Here is a 23,474-nt window from a genome sequence, read left to right as displayed (position 1 = left end):
GCTGATGTTGAATTTTCTTTTATGCATAGATTCTGGATTGGTTTGTACAAATCTGTTTAGCACTAAAACACATACATGATAGAAAAATCTTTGCATGGGGACAGAAAGTCACAGGTATGTAGGTAATTATTTTTTAACTGAATTTACTTCCAAAGTGATTGCATTCATACCTTGCTACTGTAAGTTGGCAAATTATGGAAAATAGTCTTCTTACATAAACACTCCTAATACTGGAAACACTTTTTTTTTTCCTTCAAAATTGTCTGGAGGTGTTTTATATGATACTTGTACAAAGAGGTGAGGCTATTTGTTGAAGCTAGAGTGTTACTCATATATTTATGTGTGGGGGCAGAAAAGGTTATATTTTAGAATGTGTAATAGCGTTTAATTTTGATGAAGTAGGACTAGAGTAAGTCTGGTGTTTCATAGTAGTCAGTAACCCTATTGCTAGTGACTGCAAAGAGATTGAATGGTAGAAAACTTTATTCTTCCCAAAACATGTTGAGAACAAAAAGTGTGCAATTGTATGAATGTTTTAATTAACAGACTTCTTAAAATTTCTATATCAAGAATATATTTTTAACCAAAGATGGAACAATACAGCTGGGAGACTTTGGGATCGCCAGAGTTCTTAACAGGTAACTCCTTTTTGATGTTGTTTTCTCTGACTTAATCTAAATCACTTTGATCTAGGAAGACATAATCTGTGCACTTCATGTGAGTTAACTAGTTAACATTCATTCTTATTTTTTTCTTAGTACTGCCGAGTTGGCTCGCACTTGCATAGGAACGCCATACTATTTGTCACCTGAAATATGTCAGAACAAACCTTACAACAATAAAAGGTACTAATAAGCATTTTATTAAACATTTTTGGTAAGGAGAAGAAAGTGAGTTCTTTAGCAATCAAAAGCTGTTCTATTCGTATGATGGAACAGCCATTAGTTCATCTCTTACCCAAGAAGGAACTGTACAAGTGGGACCTTAGCAGGTCTGTGCAGTACAAAGCAATGTGATGCAGAGATGGCTTAGCTTAATGCTCCAAGATCTAGATCTAGCTGTGTTCTTAATTATGGCTCTACTTTTGCCTATCTACACACTAGTTGTACTGCCTTAATTTATGCAGTATGAATGTGAAACTGTGTTAAGAATGAAATCACAAACACAGTAATTGGATTCTCTAAGCACATGCGTAGATAGGTGGCTCAGCTTGCTTCAGATAACAAAGTCATACAGATACTTTCCTTACATGTTTGCTGTCCTGGCAGTAGGCTGTATCTGGTAACAGTGTCCCTGGTGTAATTAACATGGTCACCGTCAAGTTAGTCTTATGCTTCACTAAGCTGCTGCATCCGTTGTTGTGCCTTATACTAATTTCAATTGGTTTCTTAAAAGATACAAATTATTACAGTTCCTTGTCCCTTAATTTCTCCAACATGGGATTTATTACCCAATGGTATTCCAACCAAATTCTCTAATCCTATAATGAGTGAGGGTAAGGTAAGTCAATGTTAAACAGAGTAAACGGACTTTAAGAATTTTATTTGCTGAACTGGGTGGTGGTTCTTGTTTGGGTTTTTGTTTGTTTAATTCAAAGACCTCAGGCAAATATATGCATTTAAAGAAAGAAGGCCTTTGTCCATATTTTGTCTAATTTCTCCGATTGGGGTGGTTCAGTTGAAAAGGTCTAATTAAAATCTGGAGCCAAAATAACCCCAACTGGTTTTCAGGTTGGCCTTAGTTTTGGTTGTTGAATTATTTTTTTTGTGTGTTGGGGGTGTGGGGTGTGTGGAAGATACAAGGGAGCTTGTACATACTCTAAATTCAACCTTTTCATTTTCAAAGATAGACTGCACAGATATAAGTTAGATGGCAATGTTATACCTAGAACTAATTCTTAAGTATTTTTCTTTGATTTAGTGATATCTGGGCCCTTGGTTGTGTTCTCTATGAAATGTGCACACTTAAACATGCGGTGAGTAGAAACTTCTTGTTTCTGTAAAAGTTTAATGATTTAAAACGGGGATTTTTCCTGATCTTATGCAAATGTGTTTCAGTTGATGAAAGGCTTTCATGATGACTGTTTAAAATTACCTTCAACATTTTAATCTCCTCTTCCTCCACTGACCAACATTTTCCATCTGTGTTTTGGTTCATGCCAGTCTCTCCAGAAACTGTATATTTTGCTTTCAATGTAGGTTTTTAATGAACTGTATTAGCTGAAAAAATTGTTAGGTGCTGTAATGAACAATACTGTGAAAAGTGTTCCTTTCTTTCCAAAAAACTTGACATTTTCATTGAAAATCTGAATTTGGACTGTCGGCTTTTGTGCAGATGGATTAATGCATTTCTGTTTAGAACAAAATAGTTCTTAGAAAAAAAACTCCCAAGGTGAAAGAGTTGCCTTTTTGTGTGTGTGTTGTTTTGAAGAATACATCTTTTATCATCTATTTTCCAGTTAGGAAGGGAAGAAAAAACATTTTTTCTGTATTGTTTTGGTTGTGGTTTTTTGGTTTTAGGTTGGTTTGTTTTTTTAAAATAGATCTTTTTATTAAAAGAAAAAAGATGAAAACATCAAAATTGGAAGAAAAATTTCAAGGGGTAAGGATTTAATTTAATTTCAAGCTTTTGTAATTTCTTATTGCTTGGTCTTTTCTGTGACAGCAATGCTGACAATGTTGCCTTTCTGAGAGTTGATGGCAATAGGTTGTTTTCTGTGAGCTGGGTGATATGTACTGTTTTGTTTTTATTGTACAAAGGAGTTGAAATGGTGCGCTCTGCTTCCTGAGCTTAAGCTGAAGTCTAAGCATTCCTTTGGATTTTACACTGAATGAGTGTGAATGCTTTACATTCTTTCATTTGAAATGTGGCTTTGCTAAAAAAGGGCAGAGGGCATGTGATGGTTGAAAGTGTTTGGGAGAGGAGATCAAGCAGATAATTATATAATTATTGTATCCTTAATTATATATCATTGTCAGTCTAGATCTGGAGGGAAATGATTATTTGTTAGCAAAATTTATATCTCTATAATGTGAAATATCTGTGTTATGATGTGTTTATAGTCAGAATACTTGGCAGCAGATTATTTTAAACTGCTGATGTAAACTGTTGATGGCTTTAAAAATTGTTTTGGTGTGTTGAGGCAAGGAAAGGTGTGTTGTTTTTTTGTTTTCCTCTTCATCTTTATATGCAGCCTTACATGTGGACAGACAGTAAGTAATACGTAGTAACTGTTTTCTTTCTTGTGTGATACAGTTTGAAGCTGGTAACATGAAGAACTTGGTACTGAAGATAATCTCTGGACCTTTTCCTCCTGTTTCTATGCATTACTCCTATGACCTACGTAATCTGCTGTCACAGTTATTTAAAAGGAATCCTAGGAATAGACCGTCAGTAAACTCCATATTGGAGAAAAACTTTATAGCCAAACGGGTTGAAAAATTTCTCACACCACAGGTATGGAGTTAGTTTTAATTCTAGTTTTGCTAAATACATCATAGGACTTTTCTTTATTCTAATGTCAATATATAACATGAGAAATTGGAGTAATGGTATTCCCTAGAGCTTTTATAGAGACACTTTCATTTGAGGAAAAAAGAGTTTTACTACGAACTGTAAAGAAAAATCTCACGTTACTTAAGTATTTGGTAGTTTCCACAAACATTTAAATTGGCATTTTCTTAAGTGCATTATTTTGTGTGGGTTTTTTATATAGTGACGAAGTATGAGCGAGATGTTGATTTGTTTAGATGTGCATTTTTTCATAAAATGGTGCTGTCAATGACTTCAGCATCACTTCTTTATCATAATTTCTTCAATCCATTTTTTTGTTTGGAATTTGGAATGGCCTGCAAGTGTGTTCTGTGAAATATTGCTAAGTAAACTAATCTTTAAATTTTTTGATGTTTAAGTGTATCGCGTGTATATAACCTAGAAGAACTTGCTATAACCTAAAAGAAGTTGCTCACTATTCAGTTGAGAATCTGTTGATATCATTTGACATCTATTCATGTACTTTTAATACAAATCCAATCAAAAGAGATCAAGATTAATAAGTGACTAATAGTACTGATACGAGGTAAATAAATATAGACAGAGAAAGGACATGGAGGAAATGAATGCAAAAGGAGACCTCACTGAGTATAAAGAATTCTAGTGGATTCTAATTCACAACTAAAGAAATTTCAGGAGAAGGCCATATGTAATTGGAATTTCAATTGTATATGAAATAGACTTTCAACTGCTAATAGTTCAGATTAAAGTCCCAATGAAAGGTAAGATTCAGAAGTCTTTACAGATAAGTTTGTTGTCCTAACTTTTACAACAGTAACAGTTTGATCTGATTTTATTTCCAGTAGCTAGAACGGATATGAAATTTTTATTTGGGGTTAGGCAAAGTATAATTAGTAATAGACTACTTCCAGATGATGATGTTAATTTCTCCTAAATTGAGTGTGAGTGCTGGCACACAATTTTTCCAGCTGAATCACTAACATGTTTGACTTGGAGATGCTACCTGAACTTAAAAACAACAAACCCCCACACCCAGAAAGCACCTTTTACTAAATGTATCAATCGCTGGCACATTTGTATTCAGCCGGAGGTGGTCATTCTGTGATACAGCTGTAATGCCTATTCGCTTTCGGTTTCATCCATGGCTAATGCTGTTGTCCTCTGCTTTCCATAGTCTAAGCTTAAGAGATCTTCCATAGTTGTCATCTTCAACATGTTGCAGCTATTGCTGAAATCCTGCTCTTAAATGACAGGAAAACAGTCTTCCAGTTTTAGATAACTTCTTTCTTAATTTTCATAGTTACTAAGTTACAGTAAAGAGTGGATCTAAATTAGCATCAATTTGGAAAAAAAAAAAAAGCTTTTTGAAAGGTACTGGAGAGTCATGTTTCTTTTCTGTCAGTAGCTGTGTTATCATGGAAACACCACACTTCAGTTGTTACAGCTTACCACTCAAATAAAAGCTTCAGGATCACTGAAATACCATTAGTAGGAGGCGATTCTCATGTGTGACTTCTTGCTTACAGAATCTTTTGATGCCAGACTGTACAGGTTAAAAAAAGTTTCTCTGCTGTCATGTGCAGAGTCCTAAGTTCTGCACTTTGTCTCTTCGGGGATTTTTTCAGTTTTAACTCCTCAGCATCCATTGTAACTGACTGGTAGCCTCTAAGCAAAGCAAAATAATCTGGATAGTTCAAAATTCTATAATGACTATTCCTTAAAACCTTGTGGTTTAGTGACTATTCAGTTAACATTGCTGTCAGTTGTTGTCAGAACGTTAAGTAACACATTCCTGGCACGCTTGGTCTTTAGAAAGGTGGTCTGTAGTGTGGCCATTATCTGTCTGCAAGTAGCTCTACTGTTGTAAAAAATACCTTTGCAGTTCCCATCCTTTGAATATTCTGTATTGGTAGCATCAGTTGCAGTGCTGAGATTCAGCGAGGTGTTTCAGAGCAGGATGTTAGAAAATGAGAACATGGTGCTGGGTCAGCTAAAAGGCAGTCTCACTCCATGTCCTGTGGGCAGTGAACACTGGCCATAAACAGTGCCTGGGGACGCGTATAAGAACAAGGCAAGCCTACGTGACATTACCCTATAATACTCTCCCAACCTTCATCTTTTGTTGTCTCAATTGCATCAGCTCAGGAAGCATCTTTGGTATTTAGATGTCCTCAATAGATTTCTTGTCTGTGATTCTTATCTGATTTCTCGTTGAACCTGTGTAAGCTTTTATGATCAGTAAGAAATTTCACAGGTGGTCTACTTGTTGCAGAAATCATCAGCTTTGTTTATTCTAAACCTTCCTCCTCCTATTCAGTTGTATTCCACTTCTTATATTGGTATTACCATTTGCTGCCCTTGTGTGTTTCCCTGCTTTCTCTGCAAAATCACGTGGTATTCTAGACCCATCACATTACAGCTCGGTAATCTTTTTGTAGGTGGAAGAGCAAGTTTATTTGTTCTTTGTACTGAAGCTTTTCAACACTTTTAATTATCCTTGCTGCTCCTCTTTGAACCTCTTTCATTTCTACCTCATGGTTTTTGAGGTGTTGGGTTCAGAACTACATACAGTATTCAATGTGATGTGAGATGATGGCCTATTCATATTTCAATGTTCTTTGTCTAGACTTCATTTTTTTTACTCCAGTAAGGCTGTTTTCCACATTTTATTATGCTAATTTGATATGCCTGACAGCACACTGTATGTGTTGTTCCTAGATATCCACATATGTAGTCATCTTCCCATCTTGAAAAGGATAGAGAAACTAAAAACTGCAAACATTTCTAAAGGACTATTTTTTTGATGCAAGCTGTCTGAGAATTTGAAGTGAAATTTGGCAGCTTTACAGAAATCTAAAATGAACTATGCATAAAACTATGTTGATGCTCACATTAACCTTATTCTAGATTCTTAGCTAGTTCATAAATGAGGTAACATGCCACCCAGAAGTCAGACTAAACTGCTTTTTTAAAATTTAGTAGTTATGCCAAAAATATTTGAAAATACTGAATCCAGCTTCATATTAATGTTAGTGATACCGAATTGAATACATAAAGTTGAGTATTCATTTAAATTTAAGTTAGAGTAACTACTTTTAGTTAGATGCTTACTGGGAGTGGCACACTTATCTGAAAAGGAGTTCTTTCTAGCTTCAGACATAAATACTGTTGGCTAACTGTTCAGCTTTTTGTTTAGCTTATTGCAGAAGAATTCAATCACAAAATCTTCCAGAAGTTTGGACCACATGCTGCACCAGGTAAGTAAGTGTGTAAAGTGCTTTCGCTTTCAGCTCTGGCAAGATAGTGTATGTAGCTTTGTTCTTTTATTGGTTTTAGTGTGTTCTTATACCTGTTTCTAGAAGTTTCAGGAAAAAAGAGAGGGAAGCAATTTTTCCCTCTCCCCTGGGGAACTGGATGTATGTAGGGTACAAATGATGCAAGGATAAACTATGGTCCTGTAATATTTTAGGTGTACTTTTCCTCTTGCAGTATACTACGCTTCCAAAATTTAAGGAGACAGTAAAGACTGCAAATACTGGAAGTAATTTGTATGTTGTTATTGTACAAGGGCAACCAAGATGGTGAAGGGCCTTGAGGGCAAGACTTATGAGGAGCTGCTGAGGTCACTTGTTTTGTTCAGCTTGGAGAAGGATGAGGAGGTGACCTCATCGCAGGCTACGACTTCCTCAAGGGGGGCAGCGGAGGGGGAGGTGCTGACATCTTCTCTCTGGTGACCAGTGATAGGATATGAGGAAATGGAATGAAGCTGTGTCAGGGGAAGTTCAGATTGGACACTAGGAAAAGGTTCTTCATTGAGAGGTTGGTCAATCACTGGAACAGGCTCCCCACAGCACCAAGCCTGTCAGAGTTCAAGGAGCATCTGGAGGACACTCTTAGTCATATGATTTAGTGTTAGGTAGTCCTGCGAGGAGCAGGGAGTTGGACTCGATGATCCTTATTGGGTCCCTTCCAAAGCCCAAAGCAGTAGAATTTCTGCTACTGGTAGCAAATTAGATTGTGGTTCACTTTGTCAAGACGGTCTTGCTCAAGAGAGCCCTGCTAGCACAGAATCAAATCCACAATATTGGTGTATTTTCAGGAACTCTACAGGGAAAACAATATCCCTGAAGGCCATTGAAGCTCTTCCAGAACTCATCTTCTGACATTAGTGTTGCAGGTTGCAGTCCAGTATTGTTAGTGGAGGGAGGCCTGTCTCTCCATTCCGTTAGGAAAACTTTTCTCTGTGTCCATGACAACTAGATAATAAAGCATGGCAGCTGAAATAAGCTTCAGTTCTCCAGTTTGAAGTGTTGAGAGTGAAAAGCTCAGGGATTGTGTTCTGCTGTTTCTTATCAAGCATTAAATTTAGACGAGCTGTTTGGGACAACTAGGTATATTGCACTTATGCATCAGCTCATGTGAATGAAATGTTAGCAGTTCACCTGTTTTCCTCCAGCTTTGCTGTTCCAAGACCTTGGGAAAGGGAAATATGGTACACTGGCCAGCCTGGATAGCTGTAAACCATTTTTTGTTTCTTTTTAGCTAAAAGACCAGCTCAAGAACAAATACTGACTTCAGTTGCACCAGCTCAGAAAATTACCAAACCTGCTGCAAAATATGGAGTGCCTTTAGTGATCAGGAAGTCTTGTGATGTACCTAAAAAGCCTAATGAGAAGAAGCCATTGGCTAAATCTAGACAGGTAAGAAGCTGTTGCTTAAATCGAACTGGTTTGCTCATACCTTATTTAAATGCTATGAAAATACTATACGTTCCTTTTCAAAATGTCTTTTATCTGGACACATGCATCTGCAGAGAAAGTAATAGTAGTTTAAATGCTTGGCTTCCTTCGTTATTGATTTTTGTTGTTGTTGTTTTGTTGGTTTTATTATAATGATTTTTGGAGACTGCTACCTTAGGTTTGGGTTTTAATTCCACTGCTGAATTAGATGTGCTTTGCATGTTTTCAGTTCCTTTGTTGGTGTTGACCACTCTTAGAAATGTTGGAAGTCTGTCAGGTATACCAAGATTATTGACACTGGATAAGAATCTTTGCATCTTTCTTCCTCGTTCAAAAATAATCTGAAATTTTCAAAACATAGGAAACTTTTTTTAGTCACTTTCTAAAGTGTTGTCAGCCAGACGAATTGTGTAATTGGAAGAGGAGTTTCCCAGACTTAATTCCGTGAGCTAATGAGAGTCTTCTGTATGCCTTCATACAGTACATTTGATCTTTCTTCCAGTCATCTTCTCTGTATTCCTTATTACATAAAACTCTTTTTTCCTCTCTCTTTATTCCTTTAATTACTGCATGGCCAGGAAATTTTTATGATACAGCTAGTTTTGAGCTATATGCACGTGCCAAACAACTAGCAGCCAAGAAGGTCCCACTTCAGCAAAAGAACTAATTCAAATTTTCTTCTGAATAAGTAATATTTTTGTTGTGCTGGTGGGTTTTTTGTGGGTTTTGGGGTTTTCTTTCCTTCTCCCCATGGCACTTCAGGGAACATAATACTGAGATCTCTATCCATCTGTCAAATTTGATAGGTGGATGGAAAATTATCCTTGAGATATAAATTATGCTTGAGGTTCAAAAGTTATCGGAGGTTTAGGGAAAAGCTCATTGATCACACAAGCCTTGTTGGTTTGTGATACACAGTTTGGAAAAAAGAGCAAGAAGAAGGGAATGCACAGACTTCTTGTGTGTCCTTATGAGACCGTGAGGTTTTCATGTCTTAAGGCTTGCTTGCGCAACCGTCTGCTAGTCAGCTGCTCTTTATAATCAGTTTCACCAGCCAACACCGATCCAACTTGCATAGAGACTCAAAGTGGCAGGGTAGAGACTGAGGAAATATCCTCTTGCTGCATGTAAGGATTCAGTAACGCTGCAATTTTAAGACATGTTCTTTGTGTGGATTGTACCTAGTGACAAGGGATAAGACATAGGATAGAAAAAATGACTACAGTGTAATATAAATTTTTTTCTCTTTGCTGTTGTTCCAGGGTAGTCTGAGCTTGCAGCTCTCACATGCTTCTCTGAAAAACCAGTTAACAATCATCTCCTTTGTTTAGTGATATTACATTAACTCAGTGTAGTTGAACCACATTGACCTAAGTCTCTAAAGGCTTCCATCTTCTGAAATACTTGATTTTGAAGTACTCATTTGATAGGATTTTAGATCGTCAAAAGAAAATATTTTGCAGCTCTCTGTATTCTCATATGGTCAGAAAAAAAAAATGCTTTGAAGTAACCATCACTTTTTTGAGAAGATTAGAGTGAGCAGCATGGTTTATTACATATAGCTGCTTCTTTACCAGATATTCAATAGTGGCTGCGTTCTCTTCTATAGGTAACAAGAAGCTTGGTTAGTTACCTAAGTGAAAGAGCCTAAAGATAACCTTATAAATCTGTTTGCCAAATAACAGAGAATCTTAATATCTAGGGAACCTTAAAGACTTACAATAGGAAAATATTGTAATGCAGAATGATACTGCCAGAGAAGAAAAATTAAGACAAAACAGAACTAAAAATTACTGCCTTCGGCTTTCAAGACAGAGCGTTTAGTAGAGGATGAACAAGTACAGAAGCATTTACCCCTAGATCCTAGCAGTGCTTTTTCATTTAAAATCTCCTGAGTAATTAATTATTTTAAACCCCATTTTGCACATACTAAGTTGTGGGTTTCATTTTTTTTTCTCCCATTAGAATTTTTCTCATTCTGGCATTGTGCCATCTAATTTGAAATTTCACCTTTTATCCAGGCCTTTCCAACTCCAATGAAGAAAAAGAATCCAGGAGAAGAAAGGAGGAAAATGTTTGAGGTATCATGAAATCATCTGTTAATTTTCCAACTAAGCAAAAGCTACGTCGAGAGCAAGAATGACAAAATAAAACCTTCAAACCTGAATTTTTCTCATTCTGGCATTGTGCCATCTAATTTGAAATTTCACCTTTTATCCAGGCCTTTCCAACTCCAATGAAGAAAAAGAATCCAGGAGAAGAAAGGAGGAAAATGTTTGAGGTATCATGAAATCATCTGTTAATTTTCCAACTAAGCAAAAGCTACGTCGAGAGCAAGAATGACAAAATAAAACCTTCAAACCTGTCTCTTTTTTCCCAAACGTTATGTAATGGTGATTTTAAATTTTTTTATTTTTTTTTTTTTTTTTTATCTTCATGGATTTACACCAGCAATTGGAGCACTAACCGATCTTGGCAGAGACTTGACAGAATAATGGCTCAGTAATAAATACCAAATTATATGCTTATTTTTCAGGAACCTTCAAAAAAGAAAAGGTCAGAATTGCCTGAAAAAGAAAAACGCCAGAGAGATCAGGTAGACAAGATTCTTGAGACTTTCTTTTTCCACCCGTAGTAATTTTAATGAAATATCTTGTGGTGTGGTGTGTTATATGTTGCTTAAGAATATGGAATAGTTCGATTTCCCAGTTACTAAACCTGTTTAATCCTTACACGTTGCAGATCAGTCTACTGAAGGCAGATGAAATGAGAAGACTGGAAAAAGAAAGGGTAAAATATGTTTAAAATGTGTTAATAGTGAAGTTCAATTTTTACTTAGTGATTCCTTGAATTATGTTTTCCTGTATTGTTTTCTCCTTCAGATGGAACGAATAAACAGAGCCAGGGAACAAGGATGGAGGAATGTGCTTGGTTCAGGTGGAAGTGGTGATGTTAAGGTTGGCAGCAGATGCAGAAATGTGGTGTAGTCTGTTCCCCCCACCTTTGGTTATCTGGCATGGTCTTCTCTTTTCAGAAAGATCTGCTCTTGGAGGTCAACTCTTGGGGCTGCCCATTATTAATCTATGGATAATTTAAGAGAAACTGTATAACAGAATCTCTTCCCTGGCTTTTTGGAGATCATGTGCAATTTTCATTTTTAATACTTACTAAATTTCTGAATCTCTTCTCTTTCTGCCAGTAATGGTTTTCATGCACCACTTTCTTTTTTCCACTCCTGCTTTTGCTACTTTTCCTGTGCTGAATCTATGCATGAACAGCTTCTTTCACATTCAAGTTTGTTCTTGAATTCTTTTGTTGAAATCTTTTTCCAGGTTCTCATATTATGATAATGGACCTCTTCCCCACTATTAAACACCAGCTTCTAGGCATTCTTCGTTATTTAGCAACATGAGTGTTTATATATACTGATAAGTTGTTCAGGAGAGGGGTGTGAAATCCTGAGAATATCTAATTATTTTTTTCTGAAAGCAGTAAACTCTTTAGCCATTCACTTCTTACATAATTGAATTGCATAATTTAATCTGATCCCTGTGACAGTTTCTTTTTGCCTGTTTGTGTGTGTTGTAGTTTCATGGAAACATAACTGTTCTGGGAAGTAGTCTCATGGAGTTACTTGAATATAAAGGTCTGGGTACTTTCATCAGACAGAGCCAGTGCAGGAATTTAAGTATTGCTGTGGTGTAAATCTCTCTGACAATAGAAAATGGATTAAAACACAGCTATTTGTTGTGGTGGTAGCAAGTCTTACAAAAATACTTGGCCTAAACATGTTTAGTAGGGTTTTTGTAAACAAGCTCTGACTGAGCAGTAGAGTCAAAATGAATAGAGGTCTTTATTTTCTGTTCCTTGTACAAGAATATGAGGAATACACAAGCACTTGACCAGGTTTCAGTAGCTGCTTATTAAATATATTATTTCAGAATAGACATCATCTTTGGATGTGTGCCACACATCATATAAGTAAAGCTTTAAATATAAAAGCAAACTTAAGCATACCAGACTTTAAAAACTACCAGGTGTTGATTTAATGGAAAAATCATTTGGTTCCTATACCATCCTTCTCTCTCTCTGTCAAGATGAAACTGGCAGGCACCAATACAAGCTTCCATACAACACAATATATCAGCATCGTCACATTTGGGTGAGAGCTACATATGTTCCTGAAAACAATCATGTTTCTGATTAACTTTTGAGAGTTTTATCAGCAAGGTCCTTAGACACTGCAAACGTATAAAGTGTTCTGTTGTAGCTACGGCTGCATCGTTTTCGGTATTCTCAGTCATCTAGGAAAACTGAGGTTCAGTGGCTGTATATTTTCACTGTGTGACTGGTGTAAAATGTCATGGCAGACATGCTTTAAAATTCATTGAAATGTGTTCTCCAAATTGGATAGTTTAGTACAAATCTTACTGCAGGCCACTAGGTTATCATCACTCCAGGTTTCCATCTACTCTTATAGTATTCTTGACTTAATTATCCTTTTCCTTCCTCCAATGTGAAAACAGTGTATCCAGCAACTCCCTGACCATGCTGTTGAATAGCATTGTTCAAGCTTTCCAATAATGCAAACCATATAGCCTCTTATGAAGGCACAGCAGGGTCATGTGCTGCATGATTTTCTCCTGTTGTTGTCTTTTTGGGTTGGCTGCTGGCACTTGTGTCTGAAGGAAAGAGGTGGCAAGGATTTGGCTTCAGGTTTGTGGTCTAGCAGGGGCTGTAACTGTCCTGCAGACTATTGATGAGCACCTGCTTCATAGCATTTGCCTAGAGATTGATCATACTATTTCTTTAGATAATCCTTTTGAAAACTGAGCTGTAATAATGATAGGTGAAACCTTGAATAGTGTCTAAAGCAAGACTTTCCCTTCTATTTGTAGAAACTATAGTCTTGCATAGTAAGTTACTTTTATTCAGATGAACAGCATACCTGCATATTTATTTGAATGCCTGGATAAATCTTTCAGTTAGTATTCTATCATATGGATTACGGGGAGCTATTGATGGGTGTTGAGCAACTGAAACTCAGAATGTGAGCTAAATTCCATTGTCAAATATAATCTGTTCAGGAACTTCTAAGAGGCAATCTTAAACCTGTCACATCTGCACTCCTATTTGAATTTATTTAAAATACTTAAGACCACTCTGGAAGGAACATTGAAACTATTGTTAAAACAAATTCCATAGATTCACTACCGTGGGCTACTTGACTGCTTCCCCCAGGTGTAATGGGAACGTTTTTATGCATGTGCTGACAACCTTAACCTTGTTTTGCCAGTTTCACATTTTCTGCATCCATCCTTGGCTACTACTATACACAGCTGCTTGCAACATTTTGTTTTTTTTAATTATTTTCACACGAAGGATCTGTAGGAATTCTAATTCTTTGAGAATGACAGAGATAATTCGCATAAAGCGGTAGCTTGTGGTAGATGTTCCCCTGATCTGAGCTTTAGTAGGGAAGCATCTCAAGTCTCATGATGAAACCAGATTATAGGTTGGTAACAATGGGGATTCTCAGATAAATCTGCACTGAATGCCATTCGGCAACCTTAGAAGTGTGCTTAACTTTCTAGCTTTGTGAAAAAAATGGGTGTTTGGCTACAAATCACTCATTAGTACTTCAGTTAGTATTGTATCACTTTTAGCTTTTGTGCCAAAACTTTGATTTTTGCCATGTAAGAACATCTATCTCCAATTACATTTCAATGGATTTGCTACCAATAACTTCCAAAATGTGTGACAGATGTCTCATGTATAACTAGACTATTATCAAAGGGAGGTAAAATGCTGTGTTATTCTGGAGTGCTAACAGAAAAATAACTTTTTAATTTATCTATCTTGTAGTTAGTTAAAATAGGGGCATGCCAGGAATAAAACTAGGACCAATTCAGAATTGCTGCAGAACATATTAATGCTTTTATTCTGCTGAAGGGGGGAAAATTGGAAGGGCTTGTTAAAACCAGTATTTGAGATTTCCACCCTACCCCTTTTGATTTCCAGGCACCATATTATGGCGGTGGAGGTGGTGTTGGTCCTTTTCCTGTGTCTTCCAGAGGACAATATGAACACTATCGTGCTATTTTTGACCAGATGCAACAGCAAAAGGAAAACATTAGAGCTGCTGAAGAGAGGGAAGCCAAATTGAGAGTGAAAGTACAAGGCCGAGAAGTTGTTGAAAGGTACGGCTATCTTCCATTGGAAGTTGCACGTGGTCTGCTTTAGATGAAAGTAATGAAAGTTACTGTACATATTTATCTACAGAGGAATTCCACCTGGAATACGTCCAGGAGTTCCTAAGGGGCCTGCAGGTCATCACCATTTACCTGATGCTGGTGCAGTTAGGAAAAAAATGAAAAGATTGAAGGAGGTGTCTAAACAAGCCAATGCAAACAGGTTGGACTATGACAATCCATAAATCTGTCCCTACGTGTTAGATTCCTGTTCTGTGTCTCGTTTCATTTAGTAGTTGGACATGTCTCAAAATCACTTTTATCCATTGGTACTGTGCTGTCTGTTTGTGTGTTAGTCCCTTGCAGACCACAATTCTTTCAGAACCAATGGAAACCTTGGCTTCTCCAATAGTGGAAAAAATGGATTACTAACAACTGTAACTAAACTAGATTTCAGCCAAAATTCTTGGCTTAATGCAGTTGCAGATAACGTTATAAGCCTCCTCCTTTGCTTTTTTCATAGTTCCACTTTTTGTGTTACCTGCCAAGATGCTTCCTTCTCCTGTCATCTCGTTCTGACTGCCTTCTCTACATCTAAGTGTTTGACTCTTTAGCATAGGACAGTGTCTAGAACGCTCCCAGAATTGTTAGCTCCTGTTTATTGATCAGTGGAAAACTTCTAGGAGCTTTCTTCATCGAGATGCGAATGCCAGGTGTTACAATGGTGTGCAACTTCTAATTCGGTGATGCTTGTTCTTTGCAATTACTATAAACTGAGTATTTTATATATAAAAGGATTGTAAACAAGTATGGATTTTTTTTTTAAATGATTTCACTCTTTCAAGTATGATTTCACTCTTTCAAGTAGCTTCTTCAAAACTTCTTTGTTCTCCTTCAGATCTGTTAATATTGCCCAAAGAACTCTGTCCGCACTTGTGAGCAGTAAATGGGAAAATATCTTTTTTTCTAGAAGTTTAGTACGTGAGCGTTACTAACTAACTTTCCTAGAGGAACAAATTTTCACATGCATTATTTTAACTTCTGCAGATCCAATGATGTATCCCATGGAGGAAGAAATAAATGGAGTTAATGTGAGGAAAAGGAAGTGGCCAAAGAAAACATTTGTTCTTCTAAATTAATTTTATTCAGTTTTATGTTTCAATAGAATATATTTTGCCTTGTAGATTTTTTTCTATTTTAAAATTTGCAGCAAAAACATAACATGTTTAACACTGATGTTACAATTTTGCAAGCTACAAGGTATATTTATTTTCTTTACAGTAATTTGGGCTGTTGTGAGCTAATTAAAATTCTTCCTGGTACAACCCAGTACTGGAAGGTGTATTTTCCCAGCTGATGTAGATGTGTATTTCCATCCTCCTCTATTTATTCTCAGTGCTTTGCACACAGTGCCACAATCCCCAAATCTTGCCTAGATTAGGAAACACTGCCTCACACATTTGGCAATATTAAATGATACTTGGCTACACCTGGGTAAACTGTTTTAAATGTATTAAAATTGAGAGGAACTATAGTAGAGAGCTGCAAATTATGAGTAACGTGGAGATCATGAAGAGAAACTGATTCAGTATTTCTCAAATACCTGAACTTGGAAGCACTCAATGAAAATACTGTGCAGAAGTTTCAAAATAAGTAGAGATTTTTTTTTTCTGTTTATGAACTGGATTACCTTTAGGCTTAAGTTGAAGTGCTGTTTCTTAGCATTTAAAATGTGGTAAGTATTTGTCCTTTATTATCTAGAAGCAATTTTAGTATTATAGTTAGCCTAGCAGTATTTTGCTTCTGCATTTTATTCTTTCAGCTGGAGGTGAAATAAAAAGATAAGTGTTCAGGATGTTTAGCTCAAAGAAAGAATTTAAATAATTGAAACTTTCTTAAAGATAGGTAATTTAGAGCATTGTCGTGGTTTAACCCCAGCCGAAAGCAAAAGCTGCGCACGCAAGCAAAGCAAAACAAGGCATTCATTCACTACTTCCCATCAGCAGGCAGGTGTTCAGCCGTCTCCAGGAAAGCAGGGCTCCATCATGCGTAACGGTTACTTAGGAAGACAAACGCCATCACTCCAGTCGTCCCCCCCTTCCTTCTTCTTCCCCCAGCTTTATATGCTAGGCATGACGTCACATGGTATGGAATATCCCTTTGGTCAGTTGGGGTCAGCTGTCCCAGCTGTGTCCCCTCCCAACTTCTTGTGCACCGCCAGCCTACTCGCTGGTGGGGTGGGGTGAGAAGCAAAAGAGGCCTTGACTCAGTGTAAGCACTGCTCAGCAATAGCAATAACATCCCTGTGTTATCAACACTGTTTCCAGCACAAATGAAATTTTGACCCCAGTCAAAACCAGCACAAGCGTATATTAAAGTTGAGAAATCCTCAAGTTGCAATCTTACTTACACTACCACAACTAATGTAAAGCTAAGTATATTCATCATCAACAATCTTTAAAAATTGTCTCTTGGACAGAAATGCAGCCCAGAAGAAATCTAGTTGAAACGTTTTAGCAAAATGAGTCACTCAGTTTTAGAGTAGGGAAAACCATTTTCATAAAATTGAGTTGAAATAAGTTTTTCCTGTGAATTTGGTTTGAGAAAAATAGGTTTGGGTTTTTTTGCTCGGGAAGCACCTCCCCTCCAACACTGTAAGCTAAACTTCAACTATATGACACGGATTTGGACAGATTTCACTATCCACCAATTGAGTTCATATGTAATGAACAGTTACAGTGAAAATCTTGTACTGAGTCAAATACGTGTATACAAAGATTATCAAATATTTGTTTCTTTACCAGTAACACCTACATGGATCGTCTTGCTTTTTCAGAGTAGCTACAGCGTTTGTTTTATTGTATCAAAGTAGTTTTATCTCTGTCTTCTTAATGAATTGTAGCATATGGAAGTATTTCATTTCCTTGTTGGCTGGGCGGGGGGGGCGGGGGGCAGTGAAGGTAGAGAAAAAACAAAATGCAAGCATGTTTAAGTAGTGTGCTAATTTATGAATTACTAGCAATAGCTCCTGTATTGCAAAATGATTCTTTCTGTAACTGTCTCAGCCTGGTGGGTTATTGCTAGCAGATTATTCCAATTTCTTCCTGCCTGTTGCTTGATGTCCAGTAGTCCTCAGTCAAACGAGGCATGGGGAACCTTGGAAAAGGGGATTGCCTCATCATTCTACCATTTGTTAGAATATCTTACAGCATTTCTCAGTATTTTTTTTTAATAGAAAGCTTTCTCTCACTCCACTTCTAACCAATTCGTCAGAAATTGGTTCCTCTACAAAAGATCGTATGGATGTACTAGGAGACTTGCCAGATGCTCAGTTACGGTATAGAATAGAATCATAGAATCATTCAGGTTGGAAAAGACCTCTAAGATCATTGAGTCCAACCGTCAACCCAACACCACCATGCCCACTAAACCATGTCCCTAAGCGCCTCATCTACATGTCTTTTAAATACCTCCAGGGATGGGGACTCAACCACTTCCCTGGGCAGCCTGTTCCAATGTTTAACCACTCTTTCAGTAAAGAAATTTTTCCTCACATCTAATCTAAACCTCCCCTGGTGCAACTTGAGGCCATTTCCTCTTGTCCTAATTGAGACGAGAGGGAACCTGAACATAGCTGCCTTGGCTACCCAAGTAGGTCCCTGACCTGGGGTGGAACATGTGAAAAAACATCTTGTTCTGGCTAATTCTAAGGTAGGAAAATTCCTTCACAGTGCCTTTAAAAACAAACAAAAATCCCCCAAGATCCCTCAAAAGGAGTTGCCAGAACACTCCTAGAACGCTAGCACCATACTAATTATCGAAGTGGTAGAAGCTCTTGCTCCAAATGTAGGTCACTCTTAAAAGTCTGCTGCAGTATTGACCTTACTGACTGGCTCATGTGATGAGTTCTTGCTCATCTCTGTAGGAAAACCTTGAAGGAGTCTTCTTTTTCAGGCGATAACAATAATGAAACAAGCTGAGATATTTTCAGAAATAATCGCGCTAAGATTATGTTTTGACATTCATTTTTGTTTTGATGACCAGGATCTGGAAGGACAACGTGGTGGGGTTTTTTGGGGGTTTTTTCAACTTAGTTGAGCCTATTTTCCTCTATTTTGTGGAGGTCTGACTTGTATTTTGGCTGATGAAAGGCACTTTTTGAAGATGCCTTACTCATAGAAAGTTACTTTTTTGTGTGTGTGTGTCCTAGTTAGAATAAATGCATCGGGGGGGTTGAGTGTCATATTTCAAAGACTTTCATCTTGCTATGTATTGCAATTACTCAGGCAAAAAGGATGGATAGCTGCAGATAGAGCAAAGCAAGTTGAAGAATTTTGGCAACGAAAGAGAGAAGCCATGGAAAACAAAGCTCGAGCTGAGGGACACATGGTATGGAATCTGGTCTTCCCTATGTATATTACCGTTTCAGCATGCTTTATAAATCTTTGAAGTAGCATCATAACCATGAAATGCTGGCTAAATATTTTCCTTAAGTATTAAAAGAGGAAAAAAAAAAAAGAGAGGGAATGGGAGGTAGGTTTTTTGCATTTTGTTATTGATTTTATTATAATGTAACAGAATGGTGCAATACATTTCTCATGACTGTAAACTTATTAACAAAGGAAAATACCTTTTTTGCACGTGTCTAACTTGATATTGTGAATATTAGAACATTCATTTACATTTTTTTCTGTTCATAGTTTTAAAGTTTTGGTTAAAATTAAACTTTATGTATTATTCACTAGTTTGAACCTAAAATGAAGTTTGATTAAACTGATACAGCTAATGATCAGATACAGTAGTGTGTTTTACAAAAACACATTCTGCTTATTGAGAAGGTATTATAAAGACATCCGTCTTTGTCAAGGTTGATGTTTCTGAAACCTTTACTCTTTAGAGATTAACTAGTGGACAGTGTCACAAAATGTTCTTTGTTCTTTATCCTTGCAGTTCTAAATTCAGTATCCCTTTAGGAAGTTTGTTTTGTAGTAAATATATCTTGGAAATTACTCATTTGCACTAGGACTTTGTGTGGTTGAACTATGTGTTTTCATAATATGAACAGTTTCGGTTTTTGAGTGCTTCTCCACACTATTCATACACAACCAAGCCACAATATCACTGTCAGCTGCTGAAATTAAACTGACCGTGCTGGCATTGCAGTGAGATGAGACCAACTGCAGATTTATAAAAGCATCTCCTGAGTTATATCTGAATATCAGATCATGATTTACAGCCAGGTCTTTGTTTCAGGGATTATGTCACTTAGAATAAGCAATTCTTAGATACTTTGATTCACTGCTTTGATGGTGAAGTGTTCTTAGATTAGTATATATGTTTTGAAGCATGAGTCTTCCACTTTAAAACTATGGTTCTGTTTTTTAAAACCTCCAAGACCAGTAAATAGTTTTGAAAAAATGAACAATTCTTGTTAAGACTGCCTCTTCTTAGACAAGTCCTTAGTAGTACCTGCTTCCATTTTGTTCTTGACTTTGTTGGCATTAATATAAATGTATGAGATCAATTAATGCAAGATACCCAAGTATTCAGGTTAATGTCTCTCAGGTTTCTCTAATGTATTCAACTGAGCCCAAATGTTTTATTCTTAACTGGCTGCCGTAATAAAACAGGGAGGTTACTGAACAGCTGTAGAAGTAACTTCCAGATGTTTAAGACTTAAAACTCGAAGCCAGGGTTTCAAATTCATGTACTATCATTTGCCATTGATAGCAGAAGTTCTCAGCAGCTTCCTTCTATTTGTGCAGGAAAATAATTTGACTAGCTGGCAGTAGTTCTCATATAGGGATGGGACTATTGTCCAGAGCATGATGATCTGAGAGGAGAAATCAGTAGGAATCATCAGCTAATATGCAGTCCTTTGTCGTATAAAGACTTGTAAGTTAAATGACTCGCACTAATTTACCCAGCTTCTGTTAAATATAGTTGCTGTCAATTTTAATTTTCAAGTGACAGTCTAAAGTTTGACTCAATAGTTGAGTTGATGATACTTTGTCATCTCTTCTTCAAGACAGCTGCTGACCTAATTTGCTACTTCACTGTAGCTGTGTGGCATTGCAAAACATTGAGTCCTGGTCTTTGAAAGTTTTAATGTAGGCAGATGAGTAAAAGTTAACAATCTACAGAAGGAAAATCAGTTCTCAAAAATCTTGCTTCCAGTTTCTTTCTTGTTTAAGAGCAGTGATATAAATCTCCATCAGTTTGATGAAAATACCTAAACTAACTTGAATGCTAGAATAGAGAACAATGAGATGACTTGAATAGTGCCAGTTAGCTTTTGTAAAGCTCAGGAACATGCATTAAAAAGTTAAAAATAAAACCAAATATTTTCTGAAAAGGTGAATATGGAAAGTATTCCTTTCCATTTTGTATGACTTAATGCTCAAGCTGAAACCAGAACTCATGGAGTCCTCATGAATGTATGCTGCTACTTATCCACAGGACAGTTCCTTTAATGTGTTCTCTGATCCCCCGGTCACTAAACCACAGAAGTGCAGAAGTATGCTGTTTCCTTGAGTTACTGATTTTTTGCTCAATCTGAGAGAGTATTTAGCCAGAATATTTGGATTCAGTCCTCCCTATCAATAACTTAACTGGAGTATTTACTTACCGATGGTTCTCTACACTCAAGCTTGAGAAATAAAATACCAAGCCCTGGTATTTTATAAGGAAGAAGGTCCATGTAACTATCACATGTATGCTTACAGTCTTTGTTGTATGTTAACAAATCAAGATATTTTTAACCTGTTCAGCAGAGGCTTATGGTGTATCATGAACAAAATAATATAAATATATTGAATTTTAATCCAAACAGGAAACCTGGGGTTAAATGATTCTTGTACTGTTTTGTATTGGACTTCCTTAAAGGTTGAAATCCTTTTGGTGACAGTTAGGACACTGAGTACATCATACTAACCAAGACTATACACTGTGAATGCACGTGTTGGGCATTTAACACAGCTTGTTAGATGTAATGTGTGTATTTAAGTATTTTATTAGGTTTTTGAGTTTGCTACTTGTAGTATGTTTTAAAAGAAGTCATCATTGTGGAAGAAGCTTAATCTAAGGACATACAAGGATTCCACTTTTATTTTAGGCTTGGCTCCACAATGGCAGAAATGCCAACTCTGTGCCACAATTTGTATATAATCCAGATGTAGAAAAACTCACGGCCATCAGAATTTAGGCTTTGTAACATAGCAGGAGAAGATCAGAATTGCAGGGAGAAGGCAACTATATTCTTAAAGCTCTAGTCTCTCTCTTTGGCTACTCAGGATTTTTAGTTACTACTGTTATATGTTTCGTGTAAGTGAAAAGGGGTTATTGGTTACCTTCAGAACAACTGCAGGTCACTGATGGATTTGGTTTCTTATAAGTGAACAGTTATTGGATAAAGCAGATAATTTTACCGCCCCAGCCACCTTAAATTTGATACCATTAAATGGCAAACAGGGTACACTGCAAAACGTGGCAGATATCTATGGAGGCAGGCCCATTTCTGCAAGAGGAAGGAAATCCAGAAACAAGGAGGAAGAGGTATGCTTGCCGCATGTTTGCCACTTTGCTCATCACACAAATAGCACTATTTTGACCTTGACTGTGCCTAGTTTCCCTGCATGGTTCATCTGTGTAACAAAATAAAAGGACTTTATAAATTCATAGGAAATAATTTACTGTATAAAGTTCTAGAGTTTGGGTGTGTTTGTTGTTGGTTTTGGTGTTTGGGGTTTTTTTAAATAATCAAAATAATAGCTGTCTACATCAGTCTGTCTCGGAGAGGTTCTTGAATGTGCGTACATATAGATATGACTCTGTATATCTTAATCCTGTTGTGATAAATATAACCATTCCTAGCCTTCAATGATATAAAATGTAATGATAACTTAATACTGAGAAACATACGTTCCAGTTTTCTTTATTTTCATTAGATGAGACTTTTTCTGGAGATTAGTAAATGCTACTATGGTGATAGTAATAGTGTGGGGGTTTTTGTTTTTTTTCCCACCCATCTTATTTTTTTGTGGAATCTTTTGTATTTTAAGTTAAACATACTGGAGACAGTTTCAGTATAACTGAAACTTATTTCCTTTCTTTGCCTTAGGAATATTTGGCAAGATTAAGACAGATTCGGCTACAAAACTTTAATGAACGTCAACAGATTAGAGCAAAACTTCGTGGAGAAAAGGTTGGTTTGAAAAATAATCTTAAATACTTATGGAAGTTGGCTGTGGGATGTATTTTTTTATCCCTGTGGGAAGACTTTTCTCATAGGCAGTTTTATATATAGGCATATATTTTTGACATTTAATTCTGTTCCACAGTTAGTGTACTTCCACCTCCTAGAATAGGCAAAACCTGTTTATTTCAGTGCTGGGGGTGCATCTTCAGTGCCTGTAAACTAACAATGTTCTAAAAACAAAACAACATAAAGTTACATCTGAATTTGACACGTAAATTTCTCATCAAGCACTAGCACGTTTATATTTATTTGCTTTTAGTTGTAGGAACTTCTCCAGAATTCACTTTTTGACAATGCTCACACAGAATGCGTGTGAAGCGATTCTTTTCATACATTCTGTAGGTGTGTATTAAAGTTAGAAATTCCTAGCATGAGCTCAATTTAATCAATACACTTTTTCTCAAACATCGCTTTTCCAAAATACATTCATAATACAACAAAACCAAAATAATATGTTCATAAAGTAGACTCAGAACAAACACTTCTTAAGGTGTTAAATGAATAATCCAAGGCACCCTTGGAAGCAATCCATTTACTTGTTAAAAAAAGAGTTTAATTTGAGAGGCAATCCATGTAGTAAATACGGTCTGGAGTTTGTTTCCATCTTTTCATTAACCTACTGTGTGATCTTGTACTCCTGTCTGTTCTTCCCCGTCCTGTCCATTGTCTTAATAGAGTGTTTGGGTTTCCTCAAGTGATTACCTGCCTATTTATTCACATTGTACTTTGATTTAAAACTAGAGAAATGTTCCTGCCACTTCCCTCCCCCCCCAC

The 23,474-nt window shown here is 36.7% G+C and overlaps 1 protein-coding gene across 1 annotated transcript in view; it reads left to right on the top strand.

Annotated features, from left to right (window-relative positions):
• The window catches only part of NEK1 (NIMA related kinase 1), a 50,687-nt gene that overhangs the window by 7,360 nt on the left and 19,853 nt on the right, over positions 1–23,474 (top strand). Inside the window, 17 exon segments of the mRNA XM_019470223.1 lie at positions 30–89; positions 91–114; positions 571–638; positions 759–845; positions 1,921–1,975; positions 3,256–3,456; positions 6,710–6,770; positions 8,056–8,213; positions 10,274–10,333; positions 10,789–10,848; positions 10,995–11,042; positions 11,135–11,209; positions 14,274–14,452; positions 14,535–14,666; positions 18,730–18,832; positions 21,914–21,997; positions 22,563–22,646. Coding sequence (XP_019325768.1) covers positions 30–89; positions 91–114; positions 571–638; positions 759–845; positions 1,921–1,975; positions 3,256–3,456; positions 6,710–6,770; positions 8,056–8,213; positions 10,274–10,333; positions 10,789–10,848; positions 10,995–11,042; positions 11,135–11,209; positions 14,274–14,452; positions 14,535–14,666; positions 18,730–18,832; positions 21,914–21,997; positions 22,563–22,646 — 1,539 coding nt within the window.

This window comes from Aptenodytes forsteri, unplaced genomic scaffold, assembly GCF_000699145.1.
Source record: "Aptenodytes forsteri isolate BGI_AS27 unplaced genomic scaffold, ASM69914v1 Scaffold13, whole genome shotgun sequence".
NCBI classification, from domain to species: domain Eukaryota; kingdom Metazoa; phylum Chordata; class Aves; order Sphenisciformes; family Spheniscidae; genus Aptenodytes; species Aptenodytes forsteri.
The sequence above is the reverse complement of the archived record's forward strand: the minus strand, read 5'-3'. Positions and strand labels throughout refer to the sequence as shown.